The sequence below is a fragment of the Ooceraea biroi genome, chromosome 14 (assembly GCF_003672135.1).
Source record: "Ooceraea biroi isolate clonal line C1 chromosome 14, Obir_v5.4, whole genome shotgun sequence".
In the NCBI taxonomy this organism is placed as follows: domain Eukaryota; kingdom Metazoa; phylum Arthropoda; class Insecta; order Hymenoptera; family Formicidae; genus Ooceraea; species Ooceraea biroi.
Genome location: NC_039519.1, coordinates 4,895,986 through 4,920,173, shown reverse-complemented (window position 1 = coordinate 4,920,173; position 24,188 = coordinate 4,895,986). Strand labels below are relative to the sequence as shown.

The following is a 24,188-nucleotide window of genomic DNA, read 5'->3' as shown; positions in this document are numbered from 1 at the left end:
CCGTAGGAGCACCCCGAGCGCAACCCCCGACTACGCACCAACACGTCCATTCCTCTACCCGTCTACTCTCACCTGGTCCTGATGCTGTGCGATGGACGGACAGACAGACAGGCACCGACACACGAAGAACCACCCTCTCGCTCCGCCACGTTTCCCTCCTCCCTCCTCCCTGCGGACCTTTCCTCCCGACGCGCGACTGCGCAGAGGAACGGCGCGAGGCGTCGGCGTCGACGTCGTCGTCGGCGTCGGCGTCATGCCGGGGGCGTCGCACCATCGTCGTCGGCAGCGAGCGTCTCGACCGAGCGTCCTCGTCTCGCCAGGCCAGTGACAAGCCGGGAGCCGTCGAGAAGGTCGATCCACCTCCGGGAAGCGGTGAACCGAGCACGACCAAGTTCCTCGACGAGGACGGCGAGCAGGATTTTACGTGTGGTTCGCGCGTATTCGTCGCGTACGCTCCGGTCCCGCCGGAGAGTCTTCGGGTGGCGAGAGAGAGAGGAAGAAAAATGGAGCGCGCGGCCGGATCGATCGCGATATGAACGGACGGCCGACTACTCGTGAGTGAACCGTGAGCGAGTGCCAGTTCCCCCTGACGAGGGTGAAACGAGCGATTCTCGTGCCGTGCCGGCGCCATTGAACGTCACCACGAGCTCGCCACGGGGACGGCGTCGTCGCGAACGTGCCGCGCCGTGCGATCATCCCGGTCTCCCCGCGATTCTGCGTCCCGACGCCGGGACAGAGGGAGGGACAGGGAGCTGTGTGTGCGGTGAAAGTGCTCATCGCGTGATTAGGTCGAGGTCGTGTCGTCGCTGGGACCGCTCTCCATCCGGTGACCTTCATGCCGGAGATGAAGCTCGAGGGTAGGTGACGTCCCTCGCGATTCGGACTGACTTGCTCGCGCAAGCCGCTCGTACCCGCTTCCCGAGACGTATTCCGCTGAGGGAAAGCCGCGGTGAAAGTGTGTCATCGACGCGACGCAACGCGACGCGTCACAGAGCGACTCGAGGGGGTTGAATCGCTAGGCACCCTCCGTTCGAAACGATGCGAAAGGGCTCCCTTGGCGTGGCAACTGTTAACGTGGATTCTTACGCGCAGTCAGTCTGGGGATTATCCGGGAGACGGGAGATTCAAGGGGGAAGCAACTGGAAGTGCTATTGACGATCCTCTGCAGTCCTTGAGTCTTCAACGTGCTTGCCTCCACGACAGGAGTTGCGGTTAGACTCTCGATTGGATGACCGAAAGACTCGTGCAGTGAATACGCATATTCGTGGATTGGTTCGTACAAATTCTTGAGGAGAGTTTTCGGTAGTCGTGTTGCCAGTCGTCTTTTCAGCGGGATGAGTTCGACGAGATAATCAGTCGTCTTCTGGGAATTCAAGGTTCGAAGGAAGCGAGAAGTACTCGCCGTGTGCCGCGACGGATTGTAAAGGAAGGAAGCTTGCTTTGTGAAATGTCCGACTAGAACGCTGGCATTTCTCCTGCTGTTGGAAGTATATTAACGTGTCTGTGACCAGAGTTAATGATCCTCGTAACGACATGCTATTAGTACATGGAAATCGCACTGTACTAGTCGATCAATCCATCAGAAAAATTAATTGATACGGTTGAAAGCAGTGCTATCCTATAGTCCTCCAATTCGTTTGAATCTACACTTGAATCTATGCAAAAGCACTAAAGTGACATAGTAAACATCTATTTAAGGCGTTCCTTCTTTGGCAAATCCCACTGTCAATTAGTCAACCTATTGGCGTAGTTCAAAAAGCATAAGCATCTTAGGGGAAGAAAGTGCTGTGGATTCTCATCGCATTTCCAATACCAATACTCCAGAGTATACTTTGGAGGCAGACATCCATGAATTTTGACGCATCCAGCAAATTGACTGAACTTGAAATTGAAGACATATCCAGAAATATCGATTTTTATTGAGCCAATTAATGAATTTTACGTTAATTGGAGTAATACTATACAAGATAAAGTATACAAGTATTATACTCTACGAGTAATTCTTATCAAAGTACATTATTTCCTAAACATCTGTCACCAAATTTTCCCAAACGAGGATTCTGGGGTGTTTCAACAAAGATAAGTTACAAACGAGCGGAATCTGATTGAAAACAGCAGAACTACCCTCCTCGTAGATCCGTCGAGTTCTCCAGACGGTGTCGGGAAACGGTTGATTTGCACCGCGAGTTTTCCCCAGTGACAAAGTCGCGAAGGCTCAAAGAGCGTTCCGTCGATCGGCGGTACTTGGATATTCGCGCGGCGAGAGGCGCACGTACGAGCCAACGCGTACGCAAAACGCCGAACCCCATATCGCACACTCTCGACACGCGATCCGCGCGCGTGCGTGCTCACGTGCTACGGATGCAGCCGGGTGGCACAACGTGGCCAGCTCTACGCACCCACCCCTCGAGCGTCTCCTTCGCGGGATGCGTGTGAACGCGTGACGTTCACGCGCGCACACGAGAGCCCACGAGTGCGGACGGGCGAATGAACAGGACCCAGCCAGTCCAAGAGCGAATCATGCATCGCGCTCCGCTTCCGTTGACGCCGCTCTTGCTGGCGGTGTTGCTCGCCTGCCAGGTGGCACGCTCCTTCGTGCTGGAGGGCTCCGCGACCAGCTACGCGCAGTTCCGCAAATGGAACGCTGGCCTAAACGGCACCCTGGAGTTCGAGTTCAAGACCGAGCAGGGTAACGGACTGCTGCTCTACACGGATGACGGCGGCACTTACGACTTCTTCGAGGTGAAACTGGTCGAGAGCGCTCTCAGGCTGAGGTACAACCTCGGCGGCGGCGCGCAGATTGTCACGGTCGGCCACGACCTCGGCGATGGCCACTGGCACAAGGTGCAGATCACCAGATGCAACGAGAACACCACCCTGACCGTGGATGGCGTCAGCGCGGTCTCCACGTCGCGCGGCAAGGAGTTCGAGTTTGGCAAACTCGCCGGGAACTCGGACGTCTACGTCGGCGGTATGCCGAGCTGGTACAACAGCAAGCTTACGCTGCTGGCGCTACCCAGCGTGATATTCGAGCCCAGATTCAATGGATTTATTAGGAATCTCGTGTACGCGGATGGGGAGAACACCGTGCCTAGGAGACAGGAGATGAAGAGTCGGGACGCCAAGGTATGTGACCAGTTTCCTCATTTCCGCTCTCATAGGTTTCAACCCTATATAGTTATATCGCTTTGATTAATTTTAAATGAACTTAATTCTTGTTTATAAGGTGCCGTAATATTTTGAGAAAGTGTGTCGCAAATTACATGAGAAGTCTTAAGCACAGTGACAATAAAAGTAATAATAATGAAATTGCAAGAGTTACAATAGGTTTTGCTGATTTCTTAAGAATCAAAGCTTGTAATCTAGCACACGATCTAATTTTTTCGAATGTATTTTATCGAGAGAGGGCATTTCCGTAACACGCGTTGCCGAAATAAGGGAGAGAGTCGTTTGCTCCAAGATCGAGGGTCGCCAGCAAATTGGAAGGGCGCCAATCACGAGTTATCTGACAGTTCGATTTCGCTAACGGCTACAAATCTTGTCGGTGAAAAGCAAAAATGCTTAACTTGGGACTGATGATTTGGGACAAATGCTTCAATCTGATATTTTTGAATCACAACTGGATTTGAGAGATATAAAACGTATTACTATTGATCATATGTGACTAGTAAAATATTTATTACACATTGCAATTTTAACATTATTTTACGATATAACAAATTCAGACATTGTCATTATCACTATTAATTTTTAATAATTTCTAGAACTAGCAAGGGACAATAATTATAAATATGTTCATATGCTGACCAGAAACTTGTATAAATAGCGCTTTAGTTAATTATTACAAAACAGTTTGCAATTAATTATTCCAAAAAATTATTGTTTCACATCTGATGTACAAGTTAACATGATAAAATAGACGTATAAACATTATATCCGAGATACCTTTGTTTCCCTCAAAGATTTTGATTATTTAAACAAATTTGTTATACATTTCCTTCCTTCAGTCATGTTGTACGACTAGTTCTCATAATATTATAATTTAATCGACATTCTTAATCCTTGTATTAATATAAACCACGAGTCACATGATAATTGCATCTCAAAGAATCGATATACGTGGTCAGAGCAGTTGGCAGTGTCATTGGCCCTGTGCAACACCACGCGACCGATAGCTGAGTCAGGTTCATCGAGAAATTTCTCCCGATGTGATACGAAAAGCGTGTGCACCCCGTCAGCAGAAAATCGAGACTTTCCCTACCACGAATCGTTGTGTACATAAGAAACTAAAAATAAAGCTCTCCCATTTAGGAGGCTGCTACCCCTGCTGTTTTATCGTCCACTTCCGGCGATCGATACTCCCTTCACTCTTGAGAGGGAACATCTTCAGGATAACAGCGCCTTTTCTCTCTTGACTTTTGCGTGCAATAATTAGCGGACGGATAATCTACTTTCTTTCTTTCTCTTTTTATTTCGAGCAAAAGTTTTACCTTCCACAGATCCCTTTTCTTTAAGATCTTTGTAAAAGGTTCTATATGCAGAGATATTATTAACTGCAGAATGCATTGTTCAGCAATCGAAAACCTGCCATCTAGTTTGTCCGTAATAATGAGAACGATAAAGTACATTCTTTTTTGTATATAAAAAGGGAAAATAAATTTATTGAAATTATAACAAGAGAGGAAAAAGAGAAAGAGAGAGAACTGATAAATGATATTAAATATTGAAATAAGGCAGACGTGGATAAATAAAGACGATTTTCCCCCTTTTTACATTATAATGTGTTCCACTTCGATGCGTTTTTCTGCTGACACCCCATGACGGACTTTACTAGGTGTTAGCATGGAACCAAGCTGAGTTTATATTTCTTCCAATGGCAGTCTGCCAGGAATTTCTCTATCTATTCTTCGGGTACGTTTCTTGCTTTATCCAAGTATCCTCGGAATCTTGTATCTCATTCCGAGAGCAATCTTGTCGCATTTAGCAGATAGCAGGCGGACGTACCTGTTATTTGTGATGATATCTAGTGTCTTCATGTTGGCAATACAGAATCTTCAAGCTTCAACATGTCTAAGCTGACATTCTCCTCAAATAAATAATATGTATAGAAATTAGGAGATCCATTAAGAATATATAAGAAACAATAATTTAAAAATCTTGAAGATAAATTCAAAGCAACATAAAAAGTATGTTTCATATGTCACGCGCGCCTCTTCTTGATACATGATCACATGCAGAGATGTACGCGTTTCTTCGCGGAACTACAGAAATCTGAATTTGGAATTAACCTTCCTCAAATTAAAAACACTAGATCAGGCGAGTGTGGAATATTTTTCTACAACCAAGTAAAGCAATTTTAATCTCGTGAATAGGGTGCGTTTCACGCGTCGCGCACTTGTAGGGTATCACAGGTTGAGTAGAATGTCGCGTCCGTAAATTTAGTCACCTTGCTGCTCGATTGGCCACACGCGGTTACGATGCGCGTGTCTGCTTACGATTAGATAAGGCGACAAATCGGGAATATCCGTCAGGAGGATCGCCGCGCGATTGTCGGTGTAACGATGTAACCCGGTCGACGTTATCGTCCAACGTACATCCATACGTGACATCGTGGCAACGTAGATAGGTAGCCCGCATTCATCAACTCCGGCCACGAGAATTGCGGACGGTACATCGTTATTTAATTATCCTTTCTCCGATTCGATCGAATTCGGCCTTTGTTTTCTCATTAAACGCAATGCTCGCGTTTCACCTCGCTTTGCCTTTGCGCTATTCGAATACGAGAGGTAAGCTTCAAAGCCTCGAAAATCGCCGCATTCAACTTTACTGAACCGATCGCCCAACGTATTAATATTATTTTTCTGCCGTTGTAATGTGCCCGCGACACGGAAAGCGATGATCAAACAGGCGGAGAATAAACGCGGTCAGTGGACCAGTACAAATGGATGTCGTGGAAAAAGCGGCAATTACTCGCTTGGAAGGAATTATTTCATACCTGTTACACTTTCGCCGTGACTGCATCGCGTATGAAATGAATTGCATAAACAGCTATTGGGTGGAGAAGTGGAGAGAATGAAGGAAGGATGCTATTTATTGCGCCGCCCGTGACGTCAGATCTCGAGCGACGTCGTTAATGTTGAACTTTAGAAAAGTTATAACGTGACTTTTATGAAAGAAGACAAAGAGAGTTTTTGTTAATGAGCAACGCGCGCTACCCGTGTCGCTTACAAAAGATTACGTATTAATCACGTGCATCTGCAATTTTGAAATTAGTTTAAAAATGAGCATTTAAATACGCCAAAATACATTTTAATAATGGAACGAATACATCTCTATCTTTAATTCAGGTGTATCCGTAAAGTTAAAGTTGCGAAAGGATAAGCAAGATAGTTGCAATTCTTGTTGCCACTTAAGTAATTAAACAAGCTTAATGTGGATTAAATGAGAAGATAAATTCAAGCTTATAAACAGATAAAATAGCAACTGTAATTAAAATTGCATTCGCATCTGTAAAAGATAGATGAGTTTTTATTTATCTTTCTTGTTTGATATACTTGCTGGATATTAAATATCTCTCGTGTATACTTTTATAATTTACGGATTTAATTGTAACCTGTTTGAAGATAGAGGGACGGAGAATTTACAGCAATATGAGCATTAATATCGTCGTTACTTTTATGTTTACACGATATGAAAATGCGTACTCATCTTGATGAAAGTTCTAAAGTAGTGTACTAACGCTGCTGATATAAACGATTAATAACTCGAAACGATGGTCGTAGCTTCGATATTGCTCGTTTCATATTTTACAAGTTTCTCGCTGCAGTGTGAACTTTACAATAGCTGAGTATACAACTTTGTTTGCATCTAAAAATTCGATATAATAATAATCAATGCCCATCTAGTGCGAGAGTTAAGCGTCAAGGAAGCTTTTAATATAAAAATTGCAGTTTCTCATAATGTTTTATTAAAAAAATATTTTTTTATGTCAGAGCCATACGTCCCAATAAGATTCAATAAAAACCTGAAACATGTAATTCATAATATATAAATAGAGGCATTTTTCCTAATTTTTTTCTAGATAAATAAATATTATTAAAAAATAATAATTTCTGCATCTCTTTATATCAACAATTCATTTAATAATTTTAATTTTAGTAGAATGTAATATAAATATTTCGTTTCGTGAGAATTTTTCGTTTAATGTCTGGCATGGCACTACTGCAGTAGGGGCTGCAAAATTTGTTTCGCGGTAATGTTGTCTCGTTTCAAAGAATGCGCGTACTTCAAGCATGTGCAGGTGACCTTAATAGCTGCATTTCAAGGAACAGTAAATAATCAAGATCGATCTTTATCGGATAATAACGTGAACGGACAAGTTCCACGTATAATATAAATTACAGGGGGTAGACATGTTAAAGTGCAGAACCGTACTCGAGAGTCAAACAAAAATAGCATAACGAGCGTGCATGACAAACGCAAGGTGTGAACGGAGCCTACACATAGTTGGAAATATATGAATGGCATGCGCATCATTGACGATCAAAAATACCGCTTATGCATTTCCAATATTTAATTATAGGTGATTGCAAAAATTTGATTTAATTTTTAATAAAAGCAACTGGTCTTCGTTAAATATTATTTAAAAAATTTATGCATTTCATATTATGCTGGAAAAATGATTTAATTAGGATTTAAATAAAAAATTACTTCATCTCGATCTAAAATATTAGATGGAATAATTTAAAAAAATGACTGTAGACAAGTCGCATTTATATATGTTCCATATTATATTAATATTTCTATTACAAGATCATTTCGGTTCTTCGTATAATTAATTATAGATAGTAGTCATAAAATATATCATAAAGAGAACGCAATAATGAGCATCAACACTTGGAAAACAACTTGCAAACTTTAGCCATAGAAATAAATTCGAGATTTTTCACGAATTACACATTGATCGTACAGTTTGGATTAATACTGATATTTGTAATTTATCGAACTCGATGCTCGAATATTGATTCGGAATGTATTCGCATATCGAACATGGATAATTCGAGCATTCTGGTCCATTAATCATTTCGCGTACAAGCGAAATGCTTGATTTTTTATGGAAGATCAAACCGAAGTTTTGCACTCATCCAGTAAATAAATGAACAAGTAAAATAACAACTACTTATTTAAACTTTAAGATTATTAATTCATTTTAATTATTTTACATATTATTACATACGTTATCATTAAAATAATGCATTAATTTTTCTATTAATTATATAAGAAATACATAATTGAGAATATGTTATAAATATATTAATTAATATAACACATTAAATCTAATTATCTAAATAGGAACTTTTATCATTTATCGAAAAAATAATCGATTACGATGACGATTAATCCATAACGATCAATCAATGTCACCGGGAAAACTTGTTCTAACAGCAGTGCTATCCCTCTAGCTCTATTAATCATGCTTATCTGTTTTCTTTTCGTTTTCCGATCTAGCATCCTCGAAGCTGCAGCGCGAGTCGAAAGACATTAAAGCATCGGGGAATATTGCGTTTAATTAATTATGCTTGCTCGGGCCTTTTTGCTGGACTATATTTCTTCGCACGTAATCATGCGTTGAATGATGTAAATTGCTACATAGCGTTTATTACACGGTAGGCTGTCACGGTTTATGAATCCACGGATTTTCAACTAATGAGACATGATATCACATTCCGCCGAATCGCCAAACGCAATTTCTGACTGAAATATGCGCGTACCGTTGTTGGTGTACTTACATTATGCATATCGCAGTAAATAACCATGATGCAAGCGCAGCTAATAAACAATATACGAAAATCAAGTTTTATATTCGAGCATTGGATATGTAAGGTGCTCGGTGCAATTACGATGCAGCTCTGGGGAACGCGTAACTCGTCGTGAATAAATAATTTTTAAATGTAAGATAAATTTTCTTTCCTGGATCGTTTTATTTGATTTGATTTTAAAGAGAATTTTAAATATAAAATGTAGTTCGATTCGCGTCTGGTTACCAATTAGAACGCGGTACTTTGATCGCCACGATGGAGATATTTCGATTCGTCATGTAACCACCAAGCGCGAATGTACATATATAAAAAAAACTATCGGAAACTCAAGCTTCAGGCATCCAATCAAGCCGATACGTTAAAACTTGTTGACGGTTATATTTCCTGGTCCTTTGGTGGACTGAAAGTTAAAGTAATTTCCGGCCGCAATGATATTCGGCTCAAACGTATGGGCGAGCTGAAATGCGCCGCGATAATTAATCGAGAAACTTGTTAATGAAGGCGGCTGAACGAAAATTCGCGTTTCGAGGTAAATTTCGCACATATGTTCTCGCAAATAACGAATGCGTGTCTCGAACGATGTTAACGAGCAGGCATGCACGTATATACTACATATGGATAAGCACCCATGCTCTCCCATCGCGAAACTCCAGGATGGAGTTGTCTAGTGTAAAAGTTGCTGCTTCTGTAATGATCTCCGCTTAATTAATTTTTATCGCATGTTTGTCTCGGGTTATTGGTCCGAGGATTCCAATAAACGGCTTTTACATATTTATCAATTTTGTTATTGCATCGATTGTAGCTTACGTATGTGTAAAGAAATTTAAACAGAAATTTAAGAGAAATTAAAAATATCAATTATTTCATATTTGAAGAAAGTAATGCAAAACTTGAGGATGCATGAAAAATTCATGTAATTATCCTGTGACTCCGATAAAACGTCCTATAAATAAATAATAATACTTTCAGACATTGTTAGTTTTTACAAATATAAAATTGTTCTATTTATTACTTTATCACAGATCCGAGAACAAAAATTGTTTAATAATGATTTAATAGCTTTAATTGCAAGATGCATTCGTAAACTCTGGAGCGATAATATCGAGAGTGCTTGACATCGTTCGTGTTCACGTATTAAAAGTAACGCAATAATGTTACATTCATTATGATGGACGTGCAATTTGTAATGACAAAATTTTCAGGTTTGTAAATCAGGCTGTAATAAACTCTCGCGTCTGAGCCCTTGTATAATTTGTTCTTCTAATTGTAAAACGTAATTTCCGTCCTTTTTTTAGCATGCATTACTGTCCATCCTGGATAGCATAGTCGGGGTTCATTAAAACGGGCAGTTTGGAACACGCAGCGGTTGAAGTAGAAGCGCAAATGTAAGGGGAGTGGTTGTAAAACTAAATTAATTTCTGTTGAACGGAATAACGCCCGGCCGTTCGTGTCACCCGGCAAAAATGGAAATCCACACTGTCACGAGCCACCCTGATGATTTACAGTCAGCGAAGTTCTGTCAATCGCGAGTAAGCATTTTACGACGATGCTATTCGCGTTAAGGGGATCCTGGAGTCGTCTGTATTACCGGCGGAATTGGTCGATCTTACTGTACTAATTACTCTTTAATGATTGTACAGAATGAAAAATCCTTCTCCACGATTAAAGTACACAAAGAAATATACCGAGCGAAACTCGACTTTATGTTAAAAACGACAAAAAAATTTACAGTTTTATTATCGGCTTATTGTGACGTCACCTCGTACATTAATGTTCTTAATATAAATGTTTTGCAGTTTGTGTGGCCAAAATTCGATAATCGCAAGGACGGGACAAAATGAAAGAATATGGGGAAGCTTTTAGAAATGAGTTTAGAAGCCTAGTGTAAAAGTAATTAGTGCAGAAAGATTCGTGATCATTTCGTGCCTACGTATGCCTGTGAAATCGTGGCTGCATCAAAAATTGTGATTTTTTTCCGTTTGGAAAGTTAAGTCCTGCTTTTCACACTACATTATTGTGTGTATTTTCATCGTGGAAAAGGATTTTTCATTCTGTGAATTCAATAAAAAGACAATGCAAGAAAATCACCGATTCCGCCGGTAATTCAGACGCCGCGACGGAGTTCACTGGCCACTCCAGGATCCCCTTAATCGGGCGCGCTCTAAATTACTTACGGTTTGCGCAAGCAGTTTTATATTCAGATTTGCATCATGACGTTTACATTATTATTCAGAGCATTATTACGCGGGAGCTATACACGAACCGGTCGACATTCCGGTTAAAAATGAATCGAGACGCGCGAACTAGCAACGACAGCTTTTAAAAAACCTGGGAATGCGATGTCAATGTCCTGATCTGTTGGGAATTCCCGGTGAAAGAAGTGTCAGCAATTGGCGTCCCGTCCCGTCAGAGTGTCGACTGGAAATCGATTTGAGGAATCGCTCCGACGCACGTCATAATCCCAGCTCACAGAATACCTGACTCGGTATTGCGGCCAGTTATTACTATTGCGCGAATAAACGTTTCGCGTATTATTTGCGCGCGCTATTTGAGAAATCGTGTCATGTTGAGAATCCTGCACTCGTGACAGATATCGTCTATTCCGAGTGATCTTATCGTCGCGCGGCGATGCTGAAATAGACTTCTTCAATTTTTAAACCGCGAGTTAAGATAAGAACTGAAAGTCTTTGTCCGATTCGATTCTTATTTTAAATCGGTGCAGTACAACTCGATTGACGATTTCGTACAATGGAGCGAGTTGCTCCACGTTTTTCTCGACGCATCTTCTCCATATCTATGACGTTGCTTGAAGGAAAAAATAGTGCCGTGCGAGCCGGGTCGGTCGTGGCCTCGGATGCACGGGATAATAAAGAACCGCGCGACAAAAGACAAAGAGAGCGACAAGAAATAGCGTTTCGTCGGCGGCGGGAGCGGACGAAGACGTATCGATTATCCGGCTCGACTTTGCGCAAACGAGACCGCATCGCGGCAAGAAGCGTGATCGAAGATAAAACCATGCTTCGGTCCTAGACGGAAAGAGGGAGTTGGTCTTCCCCGTGGTACTTTTTTCTGCCCTTCGAGGATAAAACTCTCGGGACGGCTTAATCATCGCGAGGCGTGGATCGAGCGAGCGAATAAAGTGCTGTCCTACCTCCTCTTAGCAACCACGGATCTTTTGCGGGGGGTTGATAGGAAGAACGATAAAGGATCAGATTGCCGTGCAATCTGCGCAATTTCGGAAGCAAAAATTAATTGAGTAATGATAATACGAGAACCATTCAGCGGAAATTAACGATTTATTCACAATCCGTCAATATATCGCGGCTTCGCTGAATCATTTCCGTTGAAAATAATCACTGTATGTACTTGTACACGAATGTTTGCAATAATCGAGCGATGAATAAAGAATGTTCCGCGTCAATGTAAGATTATAAATGTATAATTAATTTAATAAAATTAATACATAAGTATATGTGTATGCGTGAAGCATATGGGCACTCTCAAAATTCAATAGTATCTATCCATTTTTCGAAAAAATTCTGAAAATCTTCTAAGAAAGTAAAATTCTGCATACTGCATACTGGAAATTATCAATTTCACTCTTTCAGAAACATATACGTATATAATTTTGCAGTTAAAGAATCGAAAAGGGTTAAACAGAATTTTCAATGGAAAAAAATCGTTGCACCCCTGCGAAGTCAGCAGCGTTTGCGCGATGAAAACCGCCCGATTCCACTCGGTTGTCCGCGCATTAAACTCGTCGCGTGCACGCATAGAAATTGTGGGCGAGAATTCGCCATTTTTATGTGTGCATCCGTTGCGATAAAATAATAAGCCGCATTTGCGGTAGACGTATGTATACTGCGGTCGTGGTTGCGTGGGCCTCCCACGCGTTCCGAAATGACGCTCGTTTCGTCGCGGGTTTTCCGCCCGCGTAACGAGCGGGTGGAAAAGCCCGAGCGGTTTCCTTCCATCGTCAAACCGTATGCTGTAATAAACAGGCGAGCCGAGTGAGGGCACCAAATTATTGCAATGATGGCGGGCTTGCCGGGGACGTTTTATACAGATAGCATTTCGAGTATCGGTTTATGTGCCCCCATTGTTTAAGAGTACACTAATGCAGTTATCTTGAGGATAATATGGATCAATAACGGGGGTTTGATTTGGCAAAATTATGAAATCATCTTTTTCAATCCGTGGAATGTTTTATGTACTATATCTCATTATGTAGATAACAAATTTATTTGTTTAAATCACCATATGTAATTTTAATATTTCAATTACATTATATTTTTTTATTTATTTGTATTTTATTAAGTACAATTTTATTGTATTATATTTCTGCTGTAACTCTAAGTAATTTGTTTGTAAGCCTTTCACGATAATATTCCCCAGAACCATATGCACTTTTATATTTGTAATGTAAGAGTTAACAACGCGCGCGTCATGATGTATAGTTTCCATGTAACTCCAGAGTCTCTTGATACATACATGATTTTATAATGCAACCGTATGTAAAAACATCTTTCTGATAAGACGTTCCAGCGTTTACACTGGATGTTGCGAAGACCGTCGCGTCGTACGAGATACATTTTATACTGTGCCATGCACCGTTTATTATGTCATAAAGCCAATCTGTATCGCCCATCAGGGCTCTGATGTTACGCGCATAAAAATATTTTCCAGCGCACTAGTCACATGGTTAGTAGTTAATGCAAAAATCTTGGTCCGTAGAGATCTTTCAGTCTTTTCGCCATTAATCTCGTCTCGTTAATGATGGTACAGCGCTTCAAACGTTTTCAATTCATATGAAAAAGAAAATATGATTCATGCACTTACTGCATTGTGTATTTCTGCATACAATGTAATAAATTGATGCATGTATATGTTTCAGTGCGGTGGTTTCTCATGTGTCGAGAGCGCCAATAAACGCAAGTCGCCAAGGGTGAGTAATGCAGTTTCCTCAACAAATTTAGAATATAACATTAACTTACCGCAAAATGTTCGTCATTGTTCCATTAATTTTTTAACTAACTCGTGGTTCCGTAGAAATTACGGATTTTTAAATAAAAAGCAGAGTGAAAAGTTTTCCGGATAAAAAAGTTTATTGAAGCCAATTATATATATGACTGATTTGATTAATAAAAAAAATACCTCAAAACTCCACAACGCCATTCCAACTTTATTTGATAACACAATGAGTTTTTTTGCACTAAAACTAATATAATATAACAAACACGCTCTCTGTTCTTCTTTCTAATCAAAAGCTCGTTAACGCAACATGAATTACCAAGAGTGCTGTGTGCTATATTTTACAAACATTATAAAGGTATTGATAATTGTTATTTACCTAAGAATAAGTCATCAAGTGGACATTCAAAATTGATTATTTCCAAACATGCAATCTAATTTTTTATCGTAAGATACATACATAAAATGCATATTTATTTAAATATGGATATGTCAAGTACGCATACAACAAAAGAAAGACAATTTCAAGATAAACTAATTCTATCTATGTATAAAAAAAATGCAGTGTCGTAAATTAATACACGTTTGATAATATCACAATTGCAAAACTACGTTTGTGCGTGACAGCGACAATTGTCGCAGCAGAAAGAGAATTATTTTGCGTGCGCCGGGCATTTTTGATTCCCCAAAAGGTTGTGCCATAAAACTATGCGAGTCATGAAATAAAATGGCGAACAGATTTCGTGCACGGGCGAACACGGTCTTATGCCATTCGCGTCGATATATCGACTTTTCGTCGGTTGACCGGCCGATGTAGAACAATTTTTGTTATTTTGTGGTACGGAGTCGGAGCTCCATTACACGATACCGGGCTTAATATCTGGTAAGACACCGTGCATACGCTGCGTACGCGCCATGTTACGTTCAATCAGACCCGAATTCGAATTGTCAGTGGTAAACAACGCACGGTTTCTATGTACACGCATCGAATTGCACAGTTAAATACGCGGAACGTGGATGTACAGGGTTGAGCAAGTCAAGTCGCTCCAACCGCTACCGAATCGATGAGCTATTAACGGGATTCAGTTAATTTGATTACACAACGAAGACGTCGCGAAGGCGTTCTCGCTTATCGAGCAACTTGAAACGAAGATGGAGAAAGTTCAAGTTTCCTCAAAAATCTAATAACCGATTCTTATCTACCGGCGTGTAATTTGAGAACTGTTCGTCACAAGCTAAACTTTGCTCTTTTTAATAGTTTTTATTTATAGTACAATATGCATCTTTCGTTCGTGCATATAAAATGTACTAAGGAAGCAGATGAACATGTTATATAATGTACATGTGCAATGCATGATAGCGAACTCTTTTAATCGCCATTTTAAAAAATATCAGCTTCGGCGACAATTGTAAATGCTGCTTTTTGTAAATGCCACAGTTATTATCATCGAGGTTATTATTATCATATTTAATGATCATTTGATATTCAGTTATGATCGTTCGCATTTTTGTCATAGTTATAAACTGTTTATTACTTGATAATTTATTCAAATATTGAAATATTAAACACATCTTTTCGCTGTACAACTCAATATTGTAATTTAGGAGAAAAGCAGGTTAATGTTTTTTAAACAAGATTCTTTATTAACATGATAACTTGATAAAACGTTTTATAAAGCTTTGCTGAAATCGAGGAACAAATGTCGGTAATAATCGTCCAACTTCCGTATTTTATTCTCGATTTTGAGACTTCTTTTTTGCGCCTATCGGAAATCGGAAAAGTCATCGAAAAAGTCATCGCATCGATGAAACAAATAAGCGATGCGAAGCGACATTATTAGCCAACACCAAATCAGGGTGGCGCAAAGTTGGTGAAACGGAGTATCGTTATTTCTTCCCTAATGCGTGCATTGTGAGTCGCATAACGCAGTTTCGTACAATATTGCGCTGTAGTATGCAAGTGGTACCAAGCTACCCTCTCTGTTATTCCTCTCTTCTCCTATCGTATATTTCATTCCTTGTCACCACTCGTGGAGAAGTCGAGTCTCTCTTAATCACGCACATAGCAGTACATGTACATCCCCAGAAGTTTACTTATTACAAACGCTGCAATTGAAGTGCAATGGCAACGGCAGACCTCGTAGAAAGAACGAGGTAAAAATAACAAAGAAGAAAGAAAAAGAAAATACATAAAACAAAGCTTGCACAGTGCAGCTTATGCTATCGTAACAAATTTCGTTAGCTATTACAATAAAAAATTGGAGGCTTTTGCGCTGTTTTTATCATTTCGCTTCAGTTTCAGACTATTTTATATACTTTTCTTCCTGATGAAATAAACTAAAATGTTCACGAAACGTTGGAGCCAAAGTGACAAAAAATGTAGCTCCAATCTGGAAGGCAAATCAGATTACATATAATACGTATAATTCTAATTGTTATTCATGAGACTTTATACAGTGTAAAGTTGTTAGAAAAAATCGATAAAATATTTAATAAGAAATCTTAAATATTTCGTTATCTGTTTAATTTTTCATGAAACATGTATCATACAAGAAGAAACGGAAAGGTATTTCAGACTCATCGTCTATACATATATCTTTTTCTCGAACGAGGAATTTTCACGCGTCGGAGAATCTAATTTATTAACGTACATGGGTCAATCGCTTCTGCGGAATCGGTATCGGTCATCCCTGATATTGCATCTGAGATCGGAGGCCATTATACGCGTTTTCCAGCTCATTCCTAATCGCGTTACAAGATTCCTCGGAGTCATAACATTAATGCGATCGATCCTGCCGAGTGAAACGCTCGTTCTCGGATAGGGATACGAATTATTCCGTCGCCAGCGGGGCGCGGGAAGGGTCGAATCGTTAGGAGAAATGAAAATAAATTGCCTGGCTAGGCGGGTTCAGGAATAGGCCGTAGGTAGAGTGCGATTTGAGAAATGGCGCGCGATTTTATAATAAACGGGTTTCGAGATATGGAACTCCATTCTGAGCGTCTCACGTTGATATGCTCTCGAGGTGAGACTCGGGTAACGATTACGAGCACGAGCCTGAGTTGCAAATCGTTGCAAAGTGAAATTGCAGTCTCGATTTGCACACGAGCATAGAAAGCAGAGAAGATTCAAAATACTCGATATCCCCTTTCGTTAAAATTTCGTCGAATTTTAAAGTCAAAAATGAAAGAAGGAATCTCTCTCCCTTCGCGCAATTCAAGGAGACAGGCGTCTCCTTGAATGCCCATCCGAGGAAAGTTGGAAAGTAGATCATCGATACCCAAGATATCGAAGAGGATATCTGGAGATTATGCTTCACATCTGCAAGACAATGTGGTCAACGAGCTTCTTTATTTCGTAACTAAGTTCATATTGGATCAACTCTCCGCCCCTTGTATATAATTCAATCTTTCAAGATAAAATTTGATTCCTTTTCTTCTGCAGAAACTGGAGATCGAAAAAACGTACTTCTATCTGATCTTAATATATCTTCTTATAGCATATTTGCATTTTAAAATATCGACATTGATAATAATGAATCTTTAAGATATTTTATTACAGATAACTTTTTTAACAAATGTTGTTCAAAACTTGTTTTTAAGGATGCTGCAGCTTGTAAGAGCTCATAGAAGTATCGAGATAACGAGGCTTATTGAAAAGTCTGAGTGCATCGAAGTAATAAGCTATTTTCTATTACGAACTTTTCAATAATAAGGAAGTCTTTGCTGCCGGTTACCTTCTCTCTTTAAATATTCATCCATGCTGGATACATTCCTCGGGGAAAGAACCTCTTGGTAATTTAGCAGATCGATTTAATTCCCATCTCCGCTCGAAGATGAATAATGTCGTGAGATTATTGTTCGTTCGATAGCTCTTTCAAATTGTCAAATATTAAACTTAATCCTCACATAATACGAGATTTTCTCGTAAAATTCTCAACTGAATATCCCATCCAGATCTCGTGGGACGAATCAAAACTTATTAAATAATATGATAATATCCAAACGTAAATTTTATGGCTGTAACGTTCGCATTGTAACGTTTCTTACTTTGTACATTGCTTATCTACACAGTAAAAAATAAAATGTTAATTTTAACATTTTTTGCATGTCCCAGAAAGTCCACTCTCAATTTTAAGTTAAAGTAACTCATTCGTCATATGTTACTTCTTGACAAACTAGAAATGTTAAGTAATTAACACAATATTTTACATTTATTTTTGTTATTGTAACTTTAAGTGTGATGTAAAAATAACATACAAAGTAATTGAAAACTACATGGAAGAGAAGTTACAATGACTCATCAGAAAAGTTGATAGAACATTTTCGTTCATACAATATGAACATTTACTTTTTATGTTATATTAACACATGATAGTAATTGTTTCAACTTAAATTATTTTTGATAGAAACATTTAATTTTAGTAAATTTGATTATTTTATATGTCAAAGTTCATGATTATTTGAAGATTTACTTTAACTTCTTTTAGAATGTTAAACTGACTTTGTGACATGTTGATTGTTTAAAATTATTGTGTTAAAAGCATTTCAAATAATATTCCATTTCTAAGAGACATACACAAAATGTTAAGTTATAAAGTTAACATTAATGTAACATATAAAATTGTTATAAAAATAATAACATATCAGTTGTATGTTAACTTTACGTTGAAGTAGTAATCAAAACATGGCAACGCAAGAAAATTTTAACATATGGACGCACAATTTTTAACGGTGTATCCACTGGGACAAATTGTGAAATAAAGATTACTGCACGAAGTTATTTTACCGATTGATCGACATAAGTTTTCTTGTATCGTCTAACATTCATTCGCGATCGATCGTAGAATTTAATGGAAGCACCGAAATCACGAGCTTGTCTTTTCTGTCGTTTCTTTTTCGCTTTTAGCTTACAAAAGCATGCCACAGAGAGAAGGATATTGTGCCGGTTGAGAAAATCGAATATCGATATATGTAATTTTCCACTCTTTAGGCTTGCACTGTTGCTGTGTCGTGCGATTTTATCTATTTTATCCTGAAGTATAGTTGGATTAAGCTTTTTACGATGAACTGTAATGGACCTAAAGAATAATGCAACGCAATGAGAGCTTCGTAGCGTTAACAATTATCTCATTCTTGTATAAATCACGCGGTCTCTTACATATCCAAAGCTGTGAAACTGCGATTAAAATCATTATCTACGTGTTTCTTTATTGCGTTGATATTGTGTGCGATATGTGATACAATATCTTGAAAGCATTTAAAGCGACAATGCAAGTATAAACGGAAATCTTACAAAGCGGAAAGAAAGAACTGACTACAAAAAATACCTGTGTATTAGCATGAAAAGATTAATTAATACGCTACATAGATTCTAAATGGGACAGGCGGCAAAGATAGTAGATCTCATATATTTCACACTTACGTTTTACAAATTTGGATCAATCTGTGGCTGAGGCGACCCAATTTCACGATTAAAATAACTGAATTCTACGTACTATGCACGCGAGAGTTTAGAAAACGGCAGACTAAAGGAGACACATCGGATGATTCATAAATCATTTACGGCTCTCGGCCCGTTTCATTTTGTCACCGATGCGATCGGACCTCGTTCACTCTATATTGAGATGAATCTTAAGGCAGCGCAAATTAAATTCGCGCTTCATTATTCATCGTAGACGGGTGGTGTGGCTCCATTAAAAACGTATTAGAGCTGGTCTGCGCGTACGAGCGTCCGTAAAAGATCTCTCCGAGCAGATCTCTTAGAGAAAGTGACAAATTTATTAGCACGCCACCTTCGCCGGTCTTTAATATTTTACTCGCTAAAAACGTCGCGTTTATCGTGCCTTCCGTCTCGATAAATCTTTGTTACACTGAATGGCAAAATAATAGTAAATGATACTCGAGATTATACGTGTTGGATTGTACTAATGAATGTTCCTTTTGCTTCGATTTCGATCTGCGCCAACTTGTACAAATCAACGAGAGAATAAAAAACGTAAAAAAAATGAGAAGAAGAGAAACAGAATAGAAAGCCGCGAGCAGCGCACAACCGTAATTTGCGAAATTGAAGCAAATTACTCAACTGATTGTGCTTGGCGTTTCTTTAACTCCAGCTGTTACACTGCGGAAAATACAGACGCAATTTTTCGCGATCAGAATCATAATTAAGATACAGTTTGCAATCATCTTGGCTCACGAGAGACCGCAAAATATTACGTACAAGGCAGAAATATCAAGGCGAGATGAAATTTTCTATTGTTCGAAGCGCCAATAGCAATCGGCACCACATTTTTCAATATAAATTTGAGAAGCTCCTGCGCATTTAACATTTTCTACGTGAGCTCTTCAACGTTCTTTCTTCAAAGAACAGTCTTATTGAGTTCAGTTCTGCTTACAAAAACTTAAACAACGAAATTGCAGGTATTCGCGACCGCGAACGGACACTACGATCCAGTTAACGCAATTAACTCGCGAGCGAGAGAATATCGAACTACTTATGAAACTCAAGTGCTTGCCGGCGAGAGTAATTCCGACATAATACGCAGTTACAAGACGCGCGGAATGACCAATTAATTAACGGCAGCAAATTTCTGTGGCGTTGAGATCCGCGAAGACCCACAAATCCGCTCTTGCTGCGCGCGAGCTTAAGCGCCGTTAGACACGAATTAATTGGTCGGAAAAACTGGTCATGCGCTGAAAGAGCCGGCTTACCTCGAGATGGAGAATGGTATGCGAAACGGAATCCCCTGTCGGACACAATGGCTATTGTATGGCTGGTTTTATGCGTTCTCGCCTTGTGGATTTGTCTTTTCAAATGTTTCGCTTAACAATATTCAATGTCACATGTCCTCCTTTATTACTCATTATTGCGAATTGAAGGGTGAATGGCAAAGTGACGTACGCCAGTCTTTGGGAGAAAAATCAAGTACTTTTAAGGGGGGAGCCTGCTTTAGAACGCTGAAAATAAGGTATATTTTACGAATTGTTTTTGGAGAAACTATACAGCGGATCATTATAAAACTTTTATGCATTTATTAGTACATGTTTGAAGGTAAAAAAATTATTTTTTGATTTGAATATATCGCTTGTAGACGTCGTCCTGGAGAAATCTTAGTGCAGCCGCGTCGCCGGCATTGCAAATTGGTGAGCATTCTCCTGCCTCCAAATTTCGTCTAAACTGAAAAATTGAAATACGTTCTCGTTATTTATGAATTCCCATCGTCGATGAACCAAAGAGAGAAGAAAAAAGTTGAAAAGTGCCAAAATGGTGGAGCTTAGAACACAAAAGTACGATTTTTAGGCAAAGTTGTTGAACTTTTTCATGCAAAAGTAATTGTTTAACTTAATGTTTTTATGAATATTAAAGGTTCATCGACGATGGGAATTCATAAATAACGAGAAAATATTTCAATTTTTCAGTTTGGATGAAATTTGGAGGCAGGAGAATGCTCACCAATTTACAATGCCTCCAGGACGACCTCTACAGGCGATATATTCAAATCAAAAAATAATTTTTTTATCTTTAAACATGTATTGGGTCGTCCGGAAAGTTCGTGCCGATTTTTAATAGATGGCGTTGGAACATGTCTGAATATATCAATGTTATTGAAAACATACGATTTATATACATATGCTTAAAGGTGACATTTCAACGCATCTTTAGGAAAAAAGTTGTTTCAGATAAATTAATTCGTGTCAGTTTTGTACTCTTTTGAAGATGGAAGAAAACAAAGAACATTTTAGACACTTGATGCTTTTCTATTACCGGAAAGGCAAAAATGCCTCACAAGCAACAAATTCGATATGTTCTGTTTACGGAGAAGGCGCTTTAGCTGAAAGAACCGTACGTAAGTGGTTCGCTAAGTTTAGAGCTGGCGATTTTAACCTTAAAGACCAAGAACGCTCGGGCAGACCTCTACTACTGATGATGACCAAATCAAGACACTGATCGAGAATAACCCGCGCTACACGACACGTGAATTAGCAGAGATACTGAAAATATCGAAAACCACTGTCCAGGATCATGTAGTGAAGCTTGGTTACGTAAGTCGCTATGATGTATGGGTTCCGCATAATTTGGCCGAAAAAATTTAATGGATCGCATTTCCATCTGCGACTCGCTGTACAAGCGCAACGAAAACGTACCATTTTTGAAGCAATTAGTGACGGGTGACGAAAAATGGATCATTTACAACAATGTAGAACGAAAAAGATCCTGGGGTAAGCAAAATGTACCAGCATTAACCACTCCGAAAGCCGGCCTTCATCCAAAAAAAGTCATGCTCTGTGTCTGGTGGGATTGGAAAGGAATCCTATATTATGAGCTCCTACCACACAACCAAACGATAAATGCAGATAAGTACTGCTCGCAACTGGACGAATTAAAGACAGCGATTCAGGAAAAACGTCCAGAATTAGCCAATAGGAAGGGCGTCGTGTTCCATCAGGACAATGCCAGACCTCATGTTTCTTTGACTACCCGACAAAAATTGTTGGAGTTTGGCTGGGATGTGTTACCTCACCCACCGTATTCACCAGACATTGCACCTTCAGACTTTCACTTATTTAGGTCTGTGCGAAATTCTCTTAGCGGCAAGAACTTCAATTCTTTGATAGACATTAAAAACCACCTTGAGGAGTTTTTCGCCGAGAAACCTAAGAAGTTCTGGGAGAATGGAATCTTCCAGTTGCGTGAAAGATGGACAAAGGTTGTGAAACAAAACGGTGCATACATAAGTGAATAAATATTTATCGACATAAAAAAATGTTGCCTTTGAATTTTCCTTCAAAAACGGCACGAACTTTCCGGACGACCCAATACTAATAAATGCATCAAAGTTTTATAATGATCCGCTGTATAGTTTCTCCAAAAAAATTCGTAAAATTATACCTTATTTTCAACGTTCTAAAGCAGGCTCCCCCCTTAATACATGATTAGGTATCTGTATCCTTCAAGCTGATAGCGGACGTTAATAAATGCGCGCAACTACAAGTTGTACCGAGAGTTGTGTAAATGCAAGCAATAATTCTAGCGGAACGAGGTAAGACGTGCGCACATCACGTGTGCAAATGCGACTACGAGTTCACAGAGGCTGCGAGAGAGAATCAAGGCTGATTCTACAGGCATTCGCTCTATTTCAACAGCCGCTAACCGCTATTTCATTAGCGTGCATTCGGCAATATAGGCATGCGTTTGCGAGCCTGGAGGGAACGTATTAATTAAGACACACGGGGAACTTAAACGCATCCGAAGCCCAATCAGTCGAAATTATGCATTTCCATTAATAAGGAGCTGAAATTTCAGGGACTGTAATTACGAATGCGTGAAATAGACGTGTGATCGTTAAACGCAGCATCGTCTTTGATATTTGATTCTCGGTAATTAGACAAATTAAAAACTAAGTGAATGTGTTGTTCAAAAACTAACACTGTGCTTTACAAGATAGCAAAGATAAGGTCAACGTACAGGATGTTTCAATTCTATCTTTTCATTTTGGCAATATTAGATATTGTGAAAAACTAAATATGTAATTCGGCGAAAGAAAAGGATGGAACCGGAAATGTGATTCAAAAATTATAAACGTACTTTCCAATTTAGACGTGAAAAAAATAAGCATCTTTTTTAAGACGGTAAAATATTTTAAATTATGCATTGAGATTCGTCTTGTTTCTCACAAACATTGGACTGAAATTAATTTGTTTTTTTGCAATCCGTGGCATTTCATTATGTACTTTACTTATTTATACATAGTTTACTATTCTTTATTCTTTCTTGTATTGTATAACTATTTCTTGTCAGCGATTTGTCTGAATTCCATTCTTAGCATGTTACAAGCAGAATGCTATCACCAGCTTTATGCAAACCACCGGATCTCAGCATAACGTGCCTTATAAGCCTGTCTACGGTTGTCTTACCTCTCATAGAAAACGATGGCTAGACATTGTATTTGTTCTCTGTTGCGAGATAGACATTTCTTGCATTTCCAACGTTATAATCTCAAAGGCACCACCGTGTTCCTCGGATTATCGTGCTCGAGCTCTCCCACGAATGATCACGAGCAGTTGTAAACGCAATGTCTTATTGTGTCAAGCTGTGTAAGTGGAAATGGTGCGAATCGTATACAAAATGAGCATAGACAAAGATATCTTGCCTTCGATTATCATTTCTATACAGAATTTTTTATTTTGAAAATTAGAAATTGACGTTTTCCATGTCAATTATTTTAAACCGATAGATAATGTTTAAAATTTATTATATATACAGGGTGTCCCGGGTTTTAACCGACAAACTGCGGGAGCATATTCTACTAGTGGAAATAAGAAAAAATTCTTATATCGAGTTTGCTTAGAAATGCTTTATTACAAAGTTATAAACCAATATTGAAAAGAAATATGAGA

The 24,188-nt window shown here is 39.3% G+C and overlaps 1 protein-coding gene across 8 annotated transcripts in view; it reads left to right on the top strand.

Annotated features, from left to right (window-relative positions):
• Window positions 1-223: 223 nt before the first annotated feature.
• Window positions 224-24,188, top strand: part of LOC105284454 (neurexin-1) — a 262,747-nt gene continuing 238,782 nt past the window's right edge. For 3 of the 8 annotated variants that reach the window (XM_026975015.1, XM_026975013.1, XM_026975011.1), the window contains exons 1-2: window positions 229-3,126; window positions 13,714-13,764. In XM_026975015.1, the coding sequence (XP_026830816.1) occupies window positions 2,488-3,126; window positions 13,714-13,764 (690 nt within the window). In that variant the 5' untranslated portion in view covers window positions 229-2,487. Of the gene's footprint in view, window positions 3,127-13,713; window positions 13,765-24,188 lie in introns of all 8 variants that reach the window. The other 5 variants (XM_026975017.1, XM_026975016.1, XM_026975018.1 and 2 more) reach the window with 4 other exon arrangements.